At 36.2% G+C, this 21419-nt stretch overlaps 4 protein-coding genes and 1 pseudogene across 4 annotated transcripts; 1 reads left to right on the top strand and 4 right to left on the bottom strand.

Annotated features, from left to right (window-relative positions):
* Positions 1–720: 720 nt before the first annotated feature.
* Positions 721–1982, bottom strand: LOC116124297 (ribulose bisphosphate carboxylase small chain clone 512-like). The gene is made up of 3 exons (XM_031410008.1): positions 1745–1982; positions 1485–1616; positions 721–1156 (listed from the first exon to the last, which is right to left on the bottom strand). The coding sequence occupies exons 1-3, from the start codon at positions 1889–1891 to the stop codon at positions 929–931; spliced, it is 507 nt and encodes a 168-aa protein (XP_031265868.1). The 5' UTR covers positions 1892–1982; the 3' UTR covers positions 721–928.
* A 3193-nt stretch (positions 1983–5175) lies between these two features.
* LOC116124310 (U4/U6.U5 small nuclear ribonucleoprotein 27 kDa protein) lies at positions 5176–8829 on the top strand. Its single transcript, XM_031410028.1, has 2 exons — positions 5176–5898; positions 8724–8829. Exon 1 carries the CDS (start codon positions 5275–5277, stop codon positions 5875–5877), a length of 603 nt encoding a protein of 200 aa, XP_031265888.1. The 5' UTR covers positions 5176–5274; the 3' UTR covers positions 5878–5898; positions 8724–8829.
* Positions 8830–10455: 1626 nt separating this feature from the next.
* Positions 10456–11551, bottom strand: LOC116124258 (annotated as a pseudogene).
* A 504-nt stretch (positions 11552–12055) lies between these two features.
* On the bottom strand, positions 12056–14046 carry LOC116124333 (pentatricopeptide repeat-containing protein At5g66520-like). Its single transcript, XM_031410056.1, has one exon. It carries the CDS (start codon positions 14033–14035, stop codon positions 12443–12445), a length of 1593 nt encoding a protein of 530 aa, XP_031265916.1. The 5' UTR covers positions 14036–14046; the 3' UTR covers positions 12056–12442.
* Positions 14047–14863: 817 nt separating this feature from the next.
* On the bottom strand, positions 14864–19995 carry LOC116124245 (VIN3-like protein 2). The gene is made up of 5 exons (XM_031409940.1): positions 19714–19995; positions 19442–19535; positions 17624–18299; positions 16672–16982; positions 14864–16356 (listed from the first exon to the last, which is right to left on the bottom strand). Exons 2-5 carry the CDS (start codon positions 19467–19469, stop codon positions 15170–15172), a joined length of 2202 nt encoding a protein of 733 aa, XP_031265800.1. The 5' UTR covers positions 19470–19535; positions 19714–19995; the 3' UTR covers positions 14864–15169.
* Positions 19996–21419: the final 1424 nt, after the last annotated feature.

Raw genomic sequence — 21419 nt, 5'->3', positions numbered from 1 at the left:
AAATTTAGCAAACGCGTCGTAAATACAAATCGACAGTTGACTAGTTGGCGGCAATGATACACCAAATACAATTTTAATCATCCCTTGAGTCAATACCTAGAAAATCTACCCAAGATCTAATTGCAATGGGTTTGATTTTGATCAGATCTCACCACTCCCGCCGTCCACAACCCTCCCCATTATCATGAAAATACCCTCCTCAATCTCTTGACTAAAACCCATCTTACCCTACCCCCATTTGCCTCGCCAATCACCAACAAAAGTCGATTGTTATCATCACAGTTTTTTTCGATTTTTGATTGATTCACTCATTAGAAATCACTTATGCCATCACCATTACATTCATCGGTCCTTCCTCTTTAAAACTCTCAACATCTCGACCATCAATTGTTCATCGATCATCATCCCAATTTCTAAGGTTTTCAATGAATAAGAAAATTGACAACCCAACCAGATGAAAGCTGGGTCCGGGTTGAACCATTTCAACCGGCCAGGCCATGGATAGTCGGTCATTTAATCAAAATTTGGTGTATTATTGAGGACGGAATAAAGATATTTTGATTAAACTTTCATTATAATATTTAGGATATTAACTACATGTGAGATCCCACTTGGGCTTCCACCGCCTTGTAAAATAATTGATAATGTTGGAAAGAAGCATCGTGTTGAAAAAAAAAAACCAATTGATGTGCTAGCTCAGAACACAAAATTACAATCTGATTGGCCAAATGAAAAACCTCTGGTATTCCCAAAAGTTGCCCACAGAAAAGCAACTTAAAAACTGTGTTCTCAAAACAAGTACAGGCACATTATTTTGATTGATTGATTATTTAAACCAAAAGTTTCTCCAACAAACAATCAACCATTCAACTTATTGTATTATAGAAAACAGCGAACTTCTTCCTCAAAACCTCTACAAAAAGAAGTTTCAGTTGGTGGGTTTCTGAATGACAAAGGCCATGCACTGAGCCTGTTTCTGATTGTCAAATGCCAAGCAACGAATGTAAGCATCTGGGTACGCCTTCTTGCACTCATGGATTTCATTCAGAACTTGAGAGGAATCATTGCATCCAAACATTGGCAATTTCCACAGAGTCCAATACCTCCCATCATAATACCCTGGCATCCTACTATTCTCCCTGCGCACATGTCCCATCTAACAAAAGTATATACAAGAAAACAAAAAATATTTTAGGCCGATTTCACTGGTTTGATAATATTATTGACTCGATATTTTAACAATGTGCTCTGTGGAATTTCATATTATCGAATGCATGTAGAGAAATGATGACCCATGTTTACTCCCACAAGGTTTGGGTTTGAGTTCCCTCAGGTCTGAATTCAAGTCCCCACGTGGATAACAATAGGACCAAAAACTAAAAGAGGGTTAATCGAACTTGGCTACACAAAGATGTTAAGATTTCTAGATTGTTAAAAAAAGAATTATTATAACATGATGGTAGCAATGGTTTTGTTCGGCTTACCTCATCAAATTCAAGGCAAGGGATCCATTCCTTTTTTATCATGTAATCAATCTCCTTTGCAATGGAGTCATCTGAAAGAGGAGGGAGGTAGGAGAGGGCCTCAAACTTTTTGTTATTGATTGGATTCCATGTCTATTAAACAATGCACAGCACCACACATTCACACAAGAACCAGAAAAGAGAAAATAGATCAGTGACCAAAGTGATCAAATATGAAACCTTGAGTAGTCACAAATTATTAACCAGTCAAGTCACTTTACCTTCATGCAATGAGTTTTTGAACCATTTGAGATGGTTTTCCTCCTCCATGGAACAGACTCCATAACTGGAAACAAAGTATTTGAGCTGGGTTTGAGGCCAACATAGCCAGATGCAGCAACTGGAGATGATAAGAAGCTGGTAGACATCTTCTTCTTCACAGTGTGTTTCAAGAACAAGATTGATGATAAAAAGAGAGAGAGAGAGAGAACACAAAAGAGTGTGGCAGCAGAAGTGAGTAATGTTTTAGTTTTGAAGGCAATGAAACGGTTCAAGATAAAAGACAAAAGAGGTTGGCTTAGATGTTTGTGAAGTGATGTATGCTTTGTTAAGGAAGAGATCAGAAGCCAATCTCTTTTGTTGGATTTTTGAGAATGATTTTTATGTTGTGGAGTAGTTTGAAACTTTGTTGAGTTTCGTACAATTTGCAGTGCTTAGAATCATTTGCTAGGTTTTCTACATTGCATGAAATTTTTGTATCACATGTTGGTCATGGACTCCATTCAGTTGTCTTGTTTTTTTTACTATTGTAATTGTTTTTTGTCTAAAATTGTCTAGTAGTATTACCCACATATTGTGTCGCCATCTTTTAGTTCTCCAGTGGAGGGGGAAGGTCCAGGTATAGGGTCGCAGTGGAGGTGGGTTTTGCATTATTCAGGTTTTTTTCACCTGAACTTATAGAGGACAGTAGGAAAATATATATTGAATGATAAAATTGATGATTTGTGCTTTATTGAATTGATGAGTTACTCTAATCTAATTAAGTATTTTAGTGCTCAACAAAAAATTTAGCAGACAATGATGTAAGTTTTTAATGGGCTTAAAGAACTTGAATCCTATATATTTGTCATAATAAAATTTATGAGTTATCCTTTATAATAGTAGCTATACTTTTGTATAGACATAATTTCAATGTCACTATATTTATTATTCAATCACTATCATTTTCAATATTATGACATTTTCTCCTTTTTCTCATAGGAAAACTGTCAAACAGGTATTGGAAGTTCACAATGTATGGTATGTTTGCGAACCTGCCCAGATTCTCCTAGTCAATCCACAACAAAAGCTTTTACCAGAATACATTCACAATTCAAGGAACCACCAAGACCACAATCTATAACTCCATTGAAAATATAAGAATTACACTCATTCACATTGATTATATTATCAAATATCAAAATAACAGAAGGAAACAACTAAACTTATAAATACTGATATGCTGGACTTCGAGGGCCAGCTACCTCCCCCCTTTCACTATATCTCTCTAAGATATGCTTTTTCCTTCTTCTGTTGCTCTTTTTATTCACTCCACCTCCTAACAGGATTCAACTATCCACCATTCTCCTTTTGCCACCTGCCCACTCAACTTTTCTTCTCTTCACACGTTAGTTGCCCTTTTTTCCATTTAATCTTCTACTGCTCCTTCCTCCGCTTCTTATTATATCACCAGCACTTCACGTGTTGAGTATGCATATTAGGATGGCGTGTTTTGAGGCCAAAATTGAACTGAACTAAGGGAGATGGATATTGTGCTAGAACTGGAGCCAAATTGTTTTTGAAAAAGAAATACTGAACCAAACTAAACAAGGGGATGTTTTTGTTTTGTCAGTTTGAGATTTTTTAGTGGGTGCAATTGCATCTGGTCTTGTCCCACTGCGAAATATTTATAAAGTTATATATATATGGATCACATATAAGTGTTCGATAAAATGGCGTGTCCAACATTTTCGTAATGGTCGCTGCTCTGCGAACATGTGCATAGACATGCATACATATATGTATATACATAAAAGCACATAATCTCAATTACACCATGTAATACTACATTATTTTACCACTTAATAACATTGATGATCCTTTTTATTTTTCACCATTTCGGTCAGGTTATCTATTATCCTTCATGATCTCTAACAGATTCATTTGTGAATTTAATTTAGTTTTTCCCCCTCTTTTTCTTTCGTTTTCAATGATTTTTATTCCCCACCTTAGTTTTCGATGTACTTTTGATATCTAACGTAGTGATAGACCCCAGTGTGCTGTTTCGTCTTTAATTGTTGTAATGTATCTTGGAAACCTTCTGGAAGAAACCTGCGCCTAGATGTATGATTTTGCACATGTGCTGCACTTTTTTCTTTTCATAAAACATTAAATAAAGAACAAATATACTCCAAATTCTATGTTTATTTCTGTTGCTAAGCTGCTGTGCAAGAATGTCCCACATAATTTTGCCTTTGAAATTCCAACCAAAGCTTGTAATCAGAGATGTGAACGAGCAGGCTTTCTCTGTTTACTTTGTTTCGTGAAATGCATATATTCTAATTATCAATTTTGTTGTATATTCAGGTGATCCAGTGTTTTCTCGCAAAGTTGTACAAGGTGGGGACATGGATTCTAAAATCTAGCAAAAAATGAGCCTTATGACATTTTTATTGGGTATTTCTTATTGTGCATCGGTGACTACTATTTGATCTTTCATTTTTGCATTGGTACGTTCAGCTGTTTTACTAAACTACCTCTAGTGAGCATGACTGTATTTAGATATAGCTTCAGTGATCACTCCTGTTGTGTGCTTCATAGACCATCTGTTTGTAATGGTTAGCAAAGTGCGATTCTCCTTGAATCTGTAACTAAGCATTTTAGCGTATCTTGCCAGAACAATTGCCTCTATTTTAGGAAAGAGAACCATGAAAGAGGAGGATCTCAATTCTTCTACTGTAGTAGGTATCGGTATTTCCTGTTGTATTCTATCTACATTAGTAGACAAGTTGAAACTATCTATATAAACTTGCAACTGCAGTGCTTCAAGGACCCAATTTATTCTGTTCCAGTGGGTTTTTTTAAGTGCATATACTGGTATACCGCAGTGTGAGGACAAGACTCTGGAGCCTTGAACTTGATCCATAGAAGATTTGGTCATCCTAACCAAAGAATGTTTTGAGAACCTACAAAATTCAGCAGCAGTGTGACATTTTTGTGAAGCCTGCCAATTAGTAAAGCACCGTAAACTTGAGATTAAGCCCTCAAGCACCAAAACCAATAAACCTTTTGATTTATGCACAGCCTGCCAATTAGTAAAGCACCTTAAACTTAAGACTGAGCCCTCAAGCACCAAAACCAACAAACCCTCACTATTAAGGCCTTGCTCCTATTGTCTAGCCATCAAACCTTAGTTTGAGTGTCAGAATGTCTATGTCGATGATCCTTTTACGTTGGTTAGGTCTTCAAGATCTTAGGCAAGGAGAGGAAGGCTAATGGAAAGTGAAGAAGGCAACAAGAGCTGTTCACTCTAAACCAGCTATCATCTAATGTATAAGGTAACATAAAAAGTTTAAATAACCCCCTTAATATTTTATTTCTTCCTTTTGCAACCCGCATCCCACCTATTTAGCTATAAACCCCTTAGTAAATCCCTGCTAAACCCGGTGAAACCAAGAGTAAAGCTTTAGTCTCTCAACTCTCGAGTTTCAATCTGATAGACCCGTCACTTGCCGCACTCGCAGAGTCACGCTCTATATAATTCAAACTCTCCATGGGCGACCGCGACCGCCCTCGCGACCGCGACTACGGTGACCGCGGCCGCGGCCGCGGCCGCGACCGAGACAGAGATAGAGATAGAGAACGCCGGCGAGATAAAGAAGACCGTGACCGTGAACGCGACCGTGAGCGAGACAGAGACAGAGACAAGGATAGAGAGAGAATCCGAAGCAAGCGGTCGCGTTCACGAACTCCCGATCGGACGCGCTCACGCCACAAGCGATCCCCCGACCGGTCTCACCGCCACCGCACGCCCTCTCCGGAACCGCTGCGGAAGCGGCACCGGGACGATAAGGACCAGCAGAAGGTGGTGTCGGACTTCGTGGACGAAATTGCGAAAGCGCAGCAGCTAAAGAAAGACGATGAAAATAATAACAATGGTAATAATGGCGGTGATGGGATGAATGATGTTGATGAAGATGAGATGGAGATGATGAAGAAGTTAGGGATTCCAGTCGGGTTCGATTCGACTAAAGGGAAGCCGGTGCGGGGGGCGGATGTGAGTGGAGTTAGGGCTGTGACGAAGCGCCAGCCGAGGCAGTATATGAATAGAAGAGGCGGGTTTAATCGGCCATTGCCGATGGAGCGGAATCGATAGAAGGGTCATTACTCAAAGGAGGTGGGTGAGCTTTGTTTATCTCTCAGATTTTGAGTTTAAGTTTTAAGTTTCTTTGGTTTGGCTTTTTAGTATTATTTTCCCCCTAATTTAGAGGTTAATTTAGCATTGGAATTGAGTTTTTTTATTTATTAATTTGAACCATAAAGGAGATTGAACCGAATGTTTTGAATTGTTTGGAGTGTGTTTTTCACAAATTTTTCTGTTTTGCTTTGCCTAGTTAGTGTTAGAAGGTCGAATTTGCGCCAATTTGAATAGCTATAGCTTTTTGGTTTGGTGGATCTTTTAGCTTCAAGTTATTGGAATGTTTGTTTGGGCTTGTTTGTAGTTTTTTCTGCTTTGGTCTTTTGTTTATGAATTTTAATTAAAACTGAAATAGGGATTCAAATGACTGCGGTTTTGATTTGCCTAGTTTGTGTGAGAAGGGTGACTTTTATATACTGGATAAGCAATGCTTGTGAACTGGGAAACTGTTGAGAATTGGTGTTATTTTAGTTAAGAGCAATTTCCATTCGTCTTCAAAAGAGTTTTCTTTACTTGGTTAGAGTTTGACCAAAAGAGGATATTGGCAATGGAGGTTTCTCACTGATTTGTCTTAGCAAGTCAAATTTAGCTTGGATGAGTAAAAGATTTATAGTTTTTTTTTTTTTTTTTTTTCTTTCTAGAATTTAGGGTTTTAATTCTATTTAGTAACCCTTAGTCTCAAATAATAAAATTTAAATAGGAATGTTGTTTCACCTACTTATGGAATACGATTAATAAATGAATAATCCTGTAGGGTGTTATAGATTGAGAGAGATACTTGTGATAAGTGTACTTTATATTCAAGTTAACATTTGCTCTTTAGCTATGTTTTCTTCTCCTTTAGTTAAATTTATAAATCAATTACTGCCTATTGAGTCCATGAAATTCCGCCACAAGTTACCTGATTGACTTAAAATAGGGTTATAGAATTGCACAGAAGTGAACTGAGACAGAATTGAATTGGTTAAAATACCTTTCTACTCGCTATTACTAATTCCTTAGGCCAAAATCCTGTTGATTTTGGCAAATAACTTTAGAATTTTGGAGGTGCACTGTACAATTTGGGGGATTTAATAAATTTGTCTTGCACAATTATTGTGTTGGGCTTGTTTAATACACTTTGATCACTCCTTAAATCATTTGTTCCCCTCCCCTCGCTGTGTCTCTTTTTAAACCGTGAAAGAATGTAAGTCAAAGCTTTGTGAATATCTTTGTGGATTTTTGAGAAATGGATTTTTATGTTGTGGAGTAGTTTGAAACTTTGTTGGAGTTTCGTACAAGTTTGCAGTGCTTAGAATACATTTGCTAGGTTTTCTACATTGCATGAAATTTTTGTATACATGTTGGTCATGGACATCCATTCAGTTGTCTTGTTTTTTTTTACTATTGTAATTGTTTTTTGTCTAAAAATTGTCTAGTAGTATTACCCACATATTGTGTCGCCATCTTTTAATGATTCTCCAAGTTGAGGATGAAGGTCCAGGTAATAGGGTCAGCATGTGAGGTGGGTTTTGCATTATTCAGGTTTTTTTCACTTGAACTTTATAGAGGACAGTAGGAAAATATATAGTTGATGATAAAATAATGATGATTTTAGGGCTTTATTGAATTGAGTGAGTTACTCTAATCTAATTAAGTATTTTAGTTGCTCAACAAAAAATTTAGCAGACAATGATGTAAAGTTTTTAATGGGCTTAAAGAACTTGAAATCCTATATATTTGTCATAATTAAAATTTATGAGTTATCCTTTATAATAGTAGCTATACTTTTGTATAGACATAATTTTCAATGTCACTATATTTATTATTCAATCACTATCATTTTCAAATATTATGAGCATTTTCTCCTTTTTCTCATAGGAAAACTGTCAAACAGGTATTGGAAGTTCACAATGTATGGTAGCATATAGGGATTGGCGTGTGGTTTTGAGGCCAAATTGAACTGAACTAAGGGAGATGGATATTGTGCTAGAACTGGAGCCAAATTGTTTTTGAAAAAGAAAATACTAACAAACTAAACAAGGGGATGTTTTTGTTTTGTCAGTTTGAGAATTTTTGAGTCGGTGCAATTGCATCTTGGTCTTGTCCTTCTGTGAAATTTTATAAAAGTTAATATAGTAATAAGTGGATGTCACATATAAGTGTTCAATAAAATGGCATGTCCAACAATTTTGTAAATTGTCGCTGCAGTCTGCGAACATTGATAGACATGCATACATATATGTATATACATAAAAACCAATAATCTCAATTACACCATGTAAAATACTACATATATTTACCACTTAATAACATTGATGATCCTTTTATTTTTCACCATTTCGAGTCATGGTTATCTATTATCCTTCATGATTCTCTAAACAGATTATTTGTGAATTAAATTTTAGTTTTTCCTCTCTTTTCTTTCGTTATTCAATGATTTTTATTACCCATAGTTTTCAAGTACTGTTGATATTAACCGTAGTATATTGAGCAGTTTGCTGTTTTCGTCTTTAATTGGTGTTAATGTATCTTGGAAACCTTATGGAAGAACCTGCCGCTAGAGTATGATTTTGCACATGTGCTGAGGTTAACCTGCTACTTTTTCTTTTCATAAAACATTAAAAGTAAAGACAAAATATACTCCAAATTCTATGTTAATTTCTGTTGCTAATAGCTGCTGTGCAAGAAATGTCCCACATATGATTTTGCCTTTGATAAATTACTAAAACAAAGCTTGTAATCAGAGAGTGAAGAAGCAGGTTCTCTGTTTACTTTGTTTTTGAAATGCATATATTCTAATTATCAATTTGTTTATTATTCAGGTGATCCAGTGTTTTCTCGCAAAAGTTGTACAAGGTGGGGACATGGATTCTTAAAATCTAGCAGAAAAAATGAGCCTTATGCAATTTTTATTGGGTATTCTTATTGGGCATTGTGACTACTATTTGATCTTCATTTTTGCACTGGTACGTTCCAGCTGATTTTACTAACTAATCCTTAGTGAGCATGACTGTATTTAGATATAGCTTCAGTGTCCACTCTGTTGTGTGGTTGCATAGACCATCTGTTTGTAATGGTTAAGCAAAGTGCGATTTCTAGCCTTGAATCTGTAACTAAGCATTTTAGCGTATCTTGCCAGAAACAATTGCCTCTATTTTAGGAAGAGAAAACCATAAGAGGAGGATCTCAATTCTTCTACTGTAGTAGGTATCGGTATTTCCTGTTGTATTCTCTACATTAGTAGACAAGGTTGAAACTATCTAATATAAATTGCAACTGCAGTGCTTCAGGACCCAATTTATTCTGTTCCAGTGGGTTTTTAAGTGCAAATACTGGTAATACCGTAGGTGAGGACAAGACGTGGAGCAAAATACTATATCAGACAAGAATTAGTTTCAGGAAAAATGTTTCAGTTTGGGTTTAATCAAATTGATTCGTTTTTTTAATGCACAAAAAACGCTTTTCATCCAAAGCGCGTTATAAATGAAAAGGATCTAAACTCGAAATTGATTCAAGCTTTTTCGCTAGTGATGGAAAATGTGGTAACATCTTTGTATGGCTGATTAAATATACTTTAGATGGAGTAGCAATGTTTTAAAATCAACCTAGGGTGAAATCTGGCAAGGTGCTAGATCTCGAGTGATTGGTTTAACCGGTTTGAGGGGTAGTTAAACCGGTGTCAAAAGTTTAAAATTTAGCAAATATATCCTTAAAATCAAGTTAAGTCCTTAAGGGTTGAAATTTAGCAAACATTTTAAATACAAATCGATAGTTAACTAGGTGCGGCTGGTGGCAATGACATACAAATACAATCTAATCATCCCTTGAGTTAATACCTAGAAAATCACCCAAGATCTAATCGTAATTGGTTTCAATTTTGATAAGATCTCAACACTCCCGGCATCAACAACCCTCTCTATCACCATGAAAATACTTCCCTCAACCTCTGACCAGAAACCCATCTTACCCTATCCCGTTTGTCTGCCAATCATCAACAAAAGTCAACTTGTCATCACGGTTTTTCGATTTTGATTGATTTACTCATGTAAATCACTTCTATCATCATTATACACTATCGGTCCTTTTTAAAACTCCAAATCTCCAACCTAATTGTTCACTGATCATCATTCTAATTTGTAGGTTTGATAATAGAAAATTGGAACCAAGCCTGGCGGTGGAGCCATTTCAACCGGCCAGGCCATGGATTGTCGGTCATTTAATCAAAATTTGGTGTATTATTGAGGACGGAATAAAGAATTTGATTAAACTTCATTTATATTTAGATATTAACTACATGAGATCACTTGGGCTTCCCCGCCTTGTAAAATATGATAATTGAAAGAAGCATCGTGTTGAAAAAAAAAAACCAATTGAGTGCTAGCTCAGAACACAAAATTACAATCTGATGGCCAAATGAAAAACCTCTGGTATTCCCAAAAGTTGCCACAGAAAAGCAACTTAAAAACTGTGTTCTCAAAACAAGTACAGGCACATTATTTGATTGATTGATTATTTAAACCAAAAGTTTCTCCAACAAACAATCAACCATTCAACTTATTGTATTATAGAAAACAGCGAACTTCTTCCTCCAACCTCTACAAAAAGAAGTTTCAGTTGGGGGTTTCTGAAGACAAAGGCCATGCACTGAGCCTGTTTCTGATTGGCAAATGCCAAGCAACGAAGTAAGCATCTGGGTACGCCTTCTTGCACTCATGGATTTCATTCAGAACTTGAGAGGAATCATTGCATCCAAAACTTGGCAATTTCCACAGAGTCCAATACCTCCCATCATAATACCCTGGCATCCTACTACTCCCTGCGACATGTCCCACTAACAAAAGTATAACAAGAAAACAAAAAATATTTTAGGCCGATTTCATGGTTTGATAATATTATTGACTCGATATTTAACAATGTGCTCTGTGGAATTTCATATTATCGAATGCATGTAGAGAAATGATGACCCATGTTTACTCCCACAAGGTTTGGGTTTGAGTTCCCTCAGGTCTGAATTCAAGTCCCCACGTGGGATAACAATAGGACCAAAACTAAAAGAGGGTTAATCGAACTTGGCTACACAAAGATGTTAAGATTTCTAGATTGTTTAAAAAAAGAATTATTATAACATGATGGTAGCAATGGTTTTGTTCGGCTTACTCATCAAATCAAGGCAAGGGATCCATTCCTTTTTATCATGTAATCAATCTCCTTTGCAATGGAGTCATCTGAAAGAGGAGGGAGTAGGAGAGGGCCTCAAACTTTTTGTTATTGATTGGATTCCATGTCTATTAAACAATGCACAGACACCACACATTCACACAAGAACCAGAAAAGAGAGAATAGATCAGTGATGAAAGTGATAAAATATGAAACCTTGAGTAGTCATAAAATTATAACCATCAAGTCACTTTACCTTCATGCAATGGTTTTTGAACCATTTGAGAGGTTTTTCCTCCTCCATGCAACAGACTCCATAACTGGAAACAAAGTATTTGAGCTGGGTTTGAGGCCAACATAGACAGATGCAGCAACTGGAGATGATAAGAAGCTGGTAGACATCTTCTTCTTCACAGTGTGTTTCAAGAACAAGATTGATGATAAAAAGAGAGAGAGAGAGAGAACACAAAAGAGTGTGGCAGCAGAAGTGAGTAATGTTTTAGTTTTGAAGGCAATGAAACGGTTCAAGATAAAAGACAAAAGAGGTTGGCTTAGATGTTTGTGAAGTGATGTATGCTTTGTTAAGGAAGAGATCAGAAGCATTACTTAAAAGACAAATTGTACAATGCAGTGGAGTGTTTACTAAAGCTCTTTCGCTTTGGTTTCATCACCATCTTCTGCTTTTTACTTTCTTCTCCTCTTAAGGGGAAAAAATATTACTCTATGTGCATATATCCAGCGAATGAGAACGCGCTACATCAAGATACATGCTATGGAACATTTCTTCATTGGTCCAAAGCATGTGTATATGTTGTATCGAAAATATTCTTCTTAATTAGAAAATGTTTAGCAAACAGGGAAAAAAAAGATAGGACCCACCAACAAATGGTGCCAACAGAGAAGTGACGCTTACCTGGTTGCGGACATTATTAAAATGGTTGAAATTGAATACAAGGGACGTCTCTTTAGTCTCTTTTGGCTTTCAGAGTGCTTGAATATGGCTGGATGTGGACATGGGTAGGTGTTTCCCCAGCCTCCTTTGCATGCCAAGTAAAAAATGTCTTTTTCAACCTTCAAATGCCAAGTTGAATTTTGCAGTCTACAGATGGTATCAAGTGGAAAACCACAGTAACTTTGAATACTGAGAATCTCTGACCAAAATTATTTTAACCCTTTGGCAAGATTCTGCTGGCCCAATAGAATCAAGAGCATCCATCCAACAAGGTCATTGTAAACGAAGACACTATATATAGCACTTTATCAACCAGCTATGCTACAAGCGGCACTATAATATTCAATTGTTCCTTGTTTGTCAGATTTCAAATTTTTTGAAGAGAACAATTTTGATGTTGTGTAAAGGCATTGCAAAATGAGAGTGTTTCTCTCAACTTAATGGTATATCATTTGCAGTAGAGAAACCTTCAAGTTCCTCTCTGAGTAAATTCAATATGCTGTAGATGCATGTCTGATGAGAATGAGATTTATCATCGACTAGAAACTTATGAACAACCCCATCAATCTCAATGAAGCTCCAAGCAGAAACTGTTACTACTTCCCTATCTTTCATCAGTTTCCTAAGTCTTACCACATCTTCCCAGAAGCCCATAGAGGCATAGATGTTGGACAGAAGGACATACCTTCCACTGTGTTGTGGCTCTAACTCAATCACAAGCCTTCCCACCCTCTCACCTAACTCAATATGACCATGCATTAGACACCCATTTAGCAGTGATCCCCATATAGCTCCATCAGGTTCCATTGGCATACTCTTTATCAAAATCTCGGCCTCCTTAAGTAGTCCCGCTCGAGCCAAGAGATCAACCATGCATCCATAATGCTCAATAATCGGATTGATTCCATAAACTTTACCCATCCGACCAAATAAGCGCCATGCTTCATTCACCAATGTTCTATGATTACAAGCAGTAAGAACACCAACAAAAGTCACAGCATTCGGTTTAGGTCCACTCTTTTCCATTTCAACGAAAAGTTCAAGTCCTGTATCATTCCTCCCATTCATAGCCAACCCCGATATCATCGCACTCCAAGTCGCTACATCTCTATACGCCATCTTATTATATATTTCGCACGCATTTTCAATGCACCCACACTTTGCATAGAAGTCAATCAACGCAGTACCCAACTCAAGATCATACTCGAAACCATTTTTATCTACATAATCATGGACCCATTTCCCTTCTCCAAATGCACCTACAACTGCACAAGCATTAAGAACACTAACCAAAAGAGACGCGTTAAGCTTCGCATTATCAAAACTCTTCAACTCCTGAAACAACCCAATTGCCTCATTGAAACAATGGTTTTTGACATACCCAGAAACCATTGCACTACAAGCAACATCATTTCTGTCAGGCATTGAATCAAACACCTCGCGCGCTTCAGAAACAAAACCATTACAACAATACCCGCTTATCAAACTTGTCCAACAAGCCACATTCTTATTCAAATTTGCGTCAGACACAACACAAGCTTTATCCATTAATCCAAACTTAGCATACATACTTATTACAGAACTGGTAACAAAAGCATCACAAACATGTCCCAATTTAAGCACATGAACATAAACCATATCAAGCAAAGATAAATAAACACAAGCTTTAACTAAAACTGTGAAAGTTCTATTATTTGGTGCAATGCCAAGACTCAACATTTTGGTGTAAACTGAGAGACCCTTTTCAGGTTTTGGGCTCTGCAAAAAACCCCTTATCATGGAATTGAAATCAAAGACATGGGGTGTTGAAATATGATTGAAAAGGGTCTGTGCATAGTGTAAATCATTAGCATGTGGTGATAGTGCACAAAAAGCTAAGATTTTGCTGGTTACGAAGGTGAAACGAGAGAGCCCAGTTGTGATAGTCTGTGCATGGATTTGTTTCAGTTCGTTCATATTTGTACATTTTTGAAGCAAAGTAAGAATTGGAGGATCAAATTTGGGTTTGAAGAACAATTTGCTCATCAGATTAGCAGTTTTTTTTTTAACTGCCAAACCCTTGCCTCAATTAAGGTTTAATCCGAATAATATTATAAAAGTAGTAACTTTATAATATAAAACGTCACATCTGTAACGCCAAATAACACCAGTTTTTTTTTAATGGTATTCAATATGATTTGAAACATTTAGGATTAAAACAATATTTTAATTAATCTTTTTGACTCGGATAAAGAAAGTGTATACTTATTTTGTCTTTCGATTGATCCGATGGATGAGGACATGGTTTTTCAATATCCCCTTGAATTTTATTAAGAAGAAGAACCTTATAAAAATCGTATGGACTCTTATTTAAAGGAAATATAGGATTAACAAAAGCTACTCAATTTCATACAGAAGAAGAACATTAAAAAAATAAAATAAAAAAAATCATATTGACTGTTATCAAAGGAAGACATGATTAAAATAAGCTGCTCAAAATCGTTTTGGTTCTTATCACAATTTACCGAGGCTGTTCATACAGGTACAAGTCATCTAGATGAGATTCCCATAGCAATCGGGGTGACAGATTTTCAGTTTATGGGGTAGTATGGAACCTGTAAAAGGTGAGAAAATCACCAAGAAGGGAATAAGACTTTTTTTTTTTTTTTTTTTTTAAACGACCAATTGTAATATTGTATTGTTGTAATCATGTCAAGAGACAAGAGTAAGAAATAAGCTTTCAAAACAAACAACAATGAAATCAGAAAGAACTTGTTGCTTCACTCGTTTGTATCAGTCATAAGCAGTTCCAGTCCAAGAAAATCCACATTCAAAAGATTAATATTGTTTGATCAATCATAATTTGATGAGAAATAAACAACAATAATCCTCTACTTTCAGCCTGATGTACAACTAAGCATAAAATTGTTTTCAATCCAAGAACTAACGAGTTTTTCCCTAGCCAGAAACAGTCAGTGATCCAATAGTTAAATTGGAAGATATAAATGAATAGGAGAGAACTGTATTATAGAAGAAATAGATTCTAACGTTCTTACATCATCGTAAGAATGGCAAATGCTAGTGATAAATTTAAATGATGATGATGATTGTCAATGTTAAAAGGGTCTAAAGAATTATGCTCTGAGCACCCTAAATGGGCATTTGATCAGATAAAGATAATCAATGCCAAAGCTTCATGCAGAACCCAGCAGGCACGACTGATGCTCTCTTGCTTGAGATGCAATCTGAAAAGGTATCCACAAGTTGCTCTGCGAGAGATGCCGGGTCTTCGACAAAGGTATCAATAAACACTTTTACAATCCTTACCTCCTGTGAGGTTGCTCTCAAGCTGTACCAAGTCAAGAATTTCTGCCTAAAGTTCCTTTCTATATGTCCCTCACACTCTAAACATCTGATCACCTTCACACAGTGCTCAAAATCTGAAGCACCATTCGCAGTACATTCCTCGTCCCGCCTTTCAGCACTCCTCTTCTTTGATGTGCTGTTATCTCGGGGCTCATCTCCTTTCCCAATCCCATTTTCCAGATCCTTGTTGCTTGATTTGGACCGCGCATTCCTTCCCTGTCCATCCTTAAGTATTTCTATCTTGCAGGGAGTAATCGGCAAGCTAGCTTCTGAGGTACCTACATACGGCACACATTCCATGCCAGCTGGCACTCGATTATCTAACCCATTATCAGTGCTCATCTCCTCAGTGAATTGGCCCTCTGGTGGGTGCTTGTTCTCAAGCTTTCGGACATCAGAATCAGGCACAGAGCCATCTATGTTGATGGCACGCTCTTCTTCCAACAGAGAAATTGCATCTGCTGGGGTTGCTCCTTCAACCACAATGGCACAGTCAACAGCATCATCAGACAAATTAGCAGAAGCAACTTTATCAGTGTCCTTGCAGTAATTAAAGTAATCGTTCACTCGATCATCATTTTGGTCCCTGTCTGGAGTGATGTTATTGCTTTCATCTTCTACAGATGATGGATTAGAAAGGCTGCTACAGTTTGTCGCTGGGCTGTGACTTCTTTCCATTATAGAGCAGTTTGTTACATCTTCCCTAATACTTCCGGTTGAGAACCAAACTTCACATTTACCCAACTCTGTCGTACCAACTAAGGAAACAACTTTGAACTGATACTCTGTAGCTGGAGTAAGTCCTGTGACAACGAACCTCGGATTTCGTGCAAACAACGTACAAGTAGGTCTAACTGGATAGTCTTCATGAGCTTTACGATGCCATAAGCTGTAAGAAATATCAGTCCCAGGTGAAGGATCTTCTGAACCCAATACCACAGTAAGAGATGTTGCACAAACATCTTCCACTCTAACCATGTTGGGAACAATCAAATTTGAATCTGAAAAAAATGATGAAAGGTTTTGCGACATCAACGTGCTGAAAAACTAATAATGATGACTAATCTACAATGTTTTATTGGCAACAACTCACGGGTTCTCCATCATTCCAAGGTTAAGCAGGCTATGTGTATGACACGGAGATGAGATAACCGAAAACTCTATTTTTTTTAAAATGATTATTAAAAAAATTTAAGCAAAGCTTAAAATTTCGTATACCTGTCATCTGTTTGTCATTCAGAATCCCTTTATCTGGGCTCAGAGTAAAACCATTGATGATGATGTTGGGAAGAGTATACAACACAACCAAAAATTACCTTTTATTGCAGGACTGGGCAAGATGGTGCTGGAAATCGTTTCCTCCAATGACTGCAAAGCAAAAGCACAGAGTTTCTGAATTTCTGGTCCTGAAGAAAGCCTGTTGACAATACCCCTACCCATCTTTACAGGTACACCAGTTAACGGACCCACTTCAGCTTCAAGCATCTCAACAGCATCATCCACAATCTTAGAGAGATTTTGGTACTTGTCAGTCCCATTGAGAAGTTTTTGGCCCAAGGAGACACGATAACACAGTATGTCTACCCGTCTAGTATCCTTAGCCACCATCAGTTGTTTTCTCCAGCATCTAAATAAATTTAAGACACCAATCGCAATGACACTAACTTTGAGATTGTTGAGTTTGCAGAAAAGAGAAGTATCATTAAAGGCAATCAGCATGTTTTATATGGTAATTTTAAAAAGTTCTATAGTATGAGACTATATTTAAAACAATGTCATTTTCACTGTACGACATCCAGCAGATACCATTGGGGACAATTAATTTAATTCGACAGAAAGAGTTTACCATCGTTTCAACTACTATCCAATAATTGAAAGCAAAATCTAGGTTTTCCATTTAAAGAAAGAAGGTGAAAAAGTAACTTTGGACAAAAAAGGAAAACAAACTCAGACTATAGTGACTGGCAACAGAACATTTATGAGAATGTAGCATGGCAAACACTTTAGTAGTGCCTGCCACATGCACGTTCAATTAAACATAAATTCCACAATATCACAATTCTACTAATGATTTGACTGATCTTAAAAGCTTTCTGCCAAATTAAAACACCGTAATTCTTGGAGTTTCAACATCAATCATCAAACAAACTGGGTGAGAGAAAAATAATTACACAAAACTTAATTTTTCTTATAGCTTCAATATATTTTCCCAGGATAAAAATTGCAGCAAACATAAACAACTAAGATCATAGCGTATGAAACATTTACCCGAGTAAATCATTCACTTTTCCACATGACACACAATAAAAGCTCCCGTCAAGTCCTGGAAAGCATCTACCTTTTCCGATTCCAGATTTTTCAATTTTCAAGGCACACTCCAAATGGCAAGACATGCCACATGACTCCCCTCCAAATGGAGGTTCTGAGCTGCAAGTTAACCACAGGCTAGGATCCTTATTGTCATCATATTGATGACAGATACAGCATGAACACCTCTTGCAAAATGCATCTTCTACTCTTAAGTTAGCCCTGCAAGCCGAGTTTTTGCAATATATAGCATTAACTATGTCATTGCCACCATTGTTGATAGCAGGTTCATTCACTGGTACAGGAAGCCGAGAAGGGTTTTCAGTTTTCCTCTGCCTCTTGGATGTTCTCTGCGAGGAGGAAGGAGAAGACAGTGGTTCAGCTTCGGTATTCACCTCGCGTTCCCCTGAATTCTTTTCAGAAACAACTTTCAGAAGGTTTTCTATGATTTTCAACTTAGTCAAGCCAGTATATTTCCTTTCTTTTCCCAACTCCACACATAGGATCTGTAAAATCTCCTGACGGGTCCACTGTAGCATTTGAGAGGCACCATGTGATCGCTTTGCCAATTCATAAACTAGTTCCCTCTTTTCCTCCATACTCATCTTACTGCATTTTGATGGATCAACTCCAACTCCTAAAGCCAAGGAAAGGGAAAAGTTTACTAACTCATCACAAATCCCAAAAGAATTTGAAGAAAAAGGAAAAAGAAAAGGGAAAAGAAGAAAAGGCATCATGTGCCGTTGACAAACAATGTAATGCTGAAATACAATTAACGTTGGCATAAAAATCCTCAAAAACTTAGAATTAATAGCATCACTGTCTCTATCTCTATCCAATTAAGATGATGCCCATCACCCCATGTATTTAACATGTCAACAGGGATAAACCAGAAACTTAATGATATCACAAGTGAGGACAGTTAACCAACTGACATGGAATCCAAACTACAGTCAAATCATCTTCAATAACAACCACTTGTAAGACTTATTTGAAAAACTCCAGCCAAATTATCTATTCATCATATTAAAAAAAATAGCCAATAAAACTAAATCCAACTACAAACCCTGCAAAACTTAAAAACTAATGGTTGACTTGCACTAACAAAGACATCTCAACCACATCAAATAATGTAGAAATTTCACAGGTTGCCCCAATTAAAGTAGGTAAAGCAGCCTAATGTACATGTCTTGATTAATGGGAGTAACACAACTGCATTTGACTATTATACAGCTCCACCTCCACGCTTCCCACAAGGATCCACATAATACGGAGAAGACATCACTAGCATTATAAAATCAAATTTAGTGCAGCTAAGCAGCACAGAAACTGACCCACCAAAATATAATTTTACAAACCACCATCTTAAATTGTTGAATACCATAAAGGACATGGTGATCTCAAACTCAACATCTAACCATAAACAAAAGGCACTGGATGAAGATTAAAGCAACCAAAAAGAAAAAACTTGAAATCAATTTTTTTTTCCAGAAACCACAAATACTAACACTAATCAATTCTCAAAAAACAAAAAACAAACAAAAAAATTAAAAAAAAAAAAAAAAAAAACTCTTATGCAAATTACAAATCCATCAAGATCAAGATTTACCTATCACAAACCAAATCATACACAAGATTCAATGCCTTGGTGAAATATCTCCCTCAAAATTCAACCATGAATGTAGATATATCCCCAAAATTCATCATGCAACCAAACCCATGAATTTTAACCATAAACACACATACCAAAAAAATAAAAAAATAAAATAAGTGGAGTACCCTCAAAAGAAGAAGAATCCATAGACATAGTTGCTGATAATGACAACAACTCAGGCTACCACATACCTCAAAATCCAAGCTTTTTCATCAAAACCTGCAAAGCAGACATAAGATTAAGAACCCATCAACAAAACATTAAAAAAAACAACACTAATCAGAAAACAAAACAAACCCACATGACAAAAAGAAAAAATAGGCGATGTAAAAGAGAGAAAAAAAAAAGAATGAAATTGAAAGAAGAAAAGAATAATATAACGAACAACAACAGATACCAAAAAAAGCAGAGTTGAAATTCTGAAGCGATAAGAGAATCCATGACGTTGGTGGTGTTGTTATTGTTGTTGGTTGAAAAAGAAAAAAATAAAATAAATAAATTGAGAAAATAATTGTAAGCAATTGTGCGACGTTAATGGCGCTTGATGGGTCCTGTGGGAAGGTGGGGTTTTGTTTTTCAGGACCCGAAGCAGTGGTGAAAGGAGATTCGAGGAGGACTTGTTCAATGTTGTTTAAGAGATAGAAAGAGAGGAAGAAAGAGAAAGAGAGATTTTTTTTATAGAAAGAGAAAAAGTAAAGAAATTTATATAGATATATAAATAAAATAGCGATGTTTTTTGTTGAATTGTATAATTGGATGATGAGGAGGCTCAACAAAAGCTATATAACAAATGCGGCTGCATGTCATCTTCTCTTTCACCCTTTCTCAATTCACGTTACAACTTAATATTCTACTTCTCTTTGATTAAGTTCCTGTCATTTGCTTACACGATTAAGGTTAGGGTTTGCTATGTTACTCGTCCGATAATGTAAATAAGCAAACAAGAGAATGTTTAAATGGTAAATTTTGGTGGACGTTCGATTTATATTATGACTTAATGTTATTTGAATATTTTACTCATTTCAACTATTCTAATAATATTTGGTGATAAGGTGTCGATATGTTACTGATTCGATAATATAAACAAACAATCTAGAGAATGTTTCAATTTTTTTGTAGACTTAATTTATGTGTAAAAAGGGAATGAGAGTGCTTAGAATAGTGGATTTAGATACATTTTTGGTGTAAGGTTCAATTTATGTGTAAACAGGCGAATGAGAGTATGTTTGAGTAATTAATTCAAGGATAAATCTATCCTTACAAAGAATTTTACAAAGTAGCTTACAAAGTGAAGAAAAAAACAAAAGAAAAACGGAAAAAGAGAAAGAGAGAGAGAGAGAAATGATGAAGATGAAGGGTGGAGATTAACTTTGTATGCCTCCTTTGTAGGCTTCTTTGTAAGAATAGCAACTCCCTTAATTCAAATATGTTACAATTTATTACTCCTAGTAGTATTCTACTTATTTTATTTAAGTTCATATTATTTGGTTAGTGTACTATGACATTTGTTTGGTGATGTTTGAACAGTAAATCTAGCCACGTTTTAGTGTGAATTCGACTTATTTATGTTAAGACTCTTAAAATATATATATATATGTTTATCGTGTCTGTGTTAATACATGTGTTCAGGATTTGCATATATAGTATATCCTACTCTAATAAAATATATTAGGTTACTAGAGGCTCATCCGCTCTATCTTACTCTAATTGAAGGTATTAAGTAGTATATTTTGATATCTTGGATTTTGATTTTTCAAACAAATTACAAATGTCTAGAAAGCTCTATTACGAATTCGTAAGGCAATCACACATTGATCAATCAAAGAGAGATTCAACAACTAAAAGAAAGATTGATTCTTTTGGATCTCTCCTTTCTTCAAACTGAGAGAGAATCAGACCGTCTCTGTAAATGTCTTTCTAGATATTTATCAATGTCCAGACTCCTAACTTTCGTTGACAAATGGTTATATCTACTCGGAATGGCTAAGGAAGAAGGAAAATTTTCTTTTTTTTAGGGTACTTTCGGGTTTGATGGATGGCAAATGGTATTGAGAATAAGCAAGTGGGTGAGGGGGGTTCATCGTATATTAGACCCATAGGTTC

The sequence above is a fragment of the Pistacia vera genome, unplaced genomic scaffold (assembly GCF_008641045.1).
Source record: "Pistacia vera cultivar Batoury unplaced genomic scaffold, PisVer_v2 Contig151, whole genome shotgun sequence".
Taxonomy (NCBI): Eukaryota; Viridiplantae; Streptophyta; class Magnoliopsida; order Sapindales; family Anacardiaceae; genus Pistacia; species Pistacia vera.
Note: the sequence above shows the minus strand (reverse complement) of the source record. Positions and strands in the feature narration are given on the sequence as shown.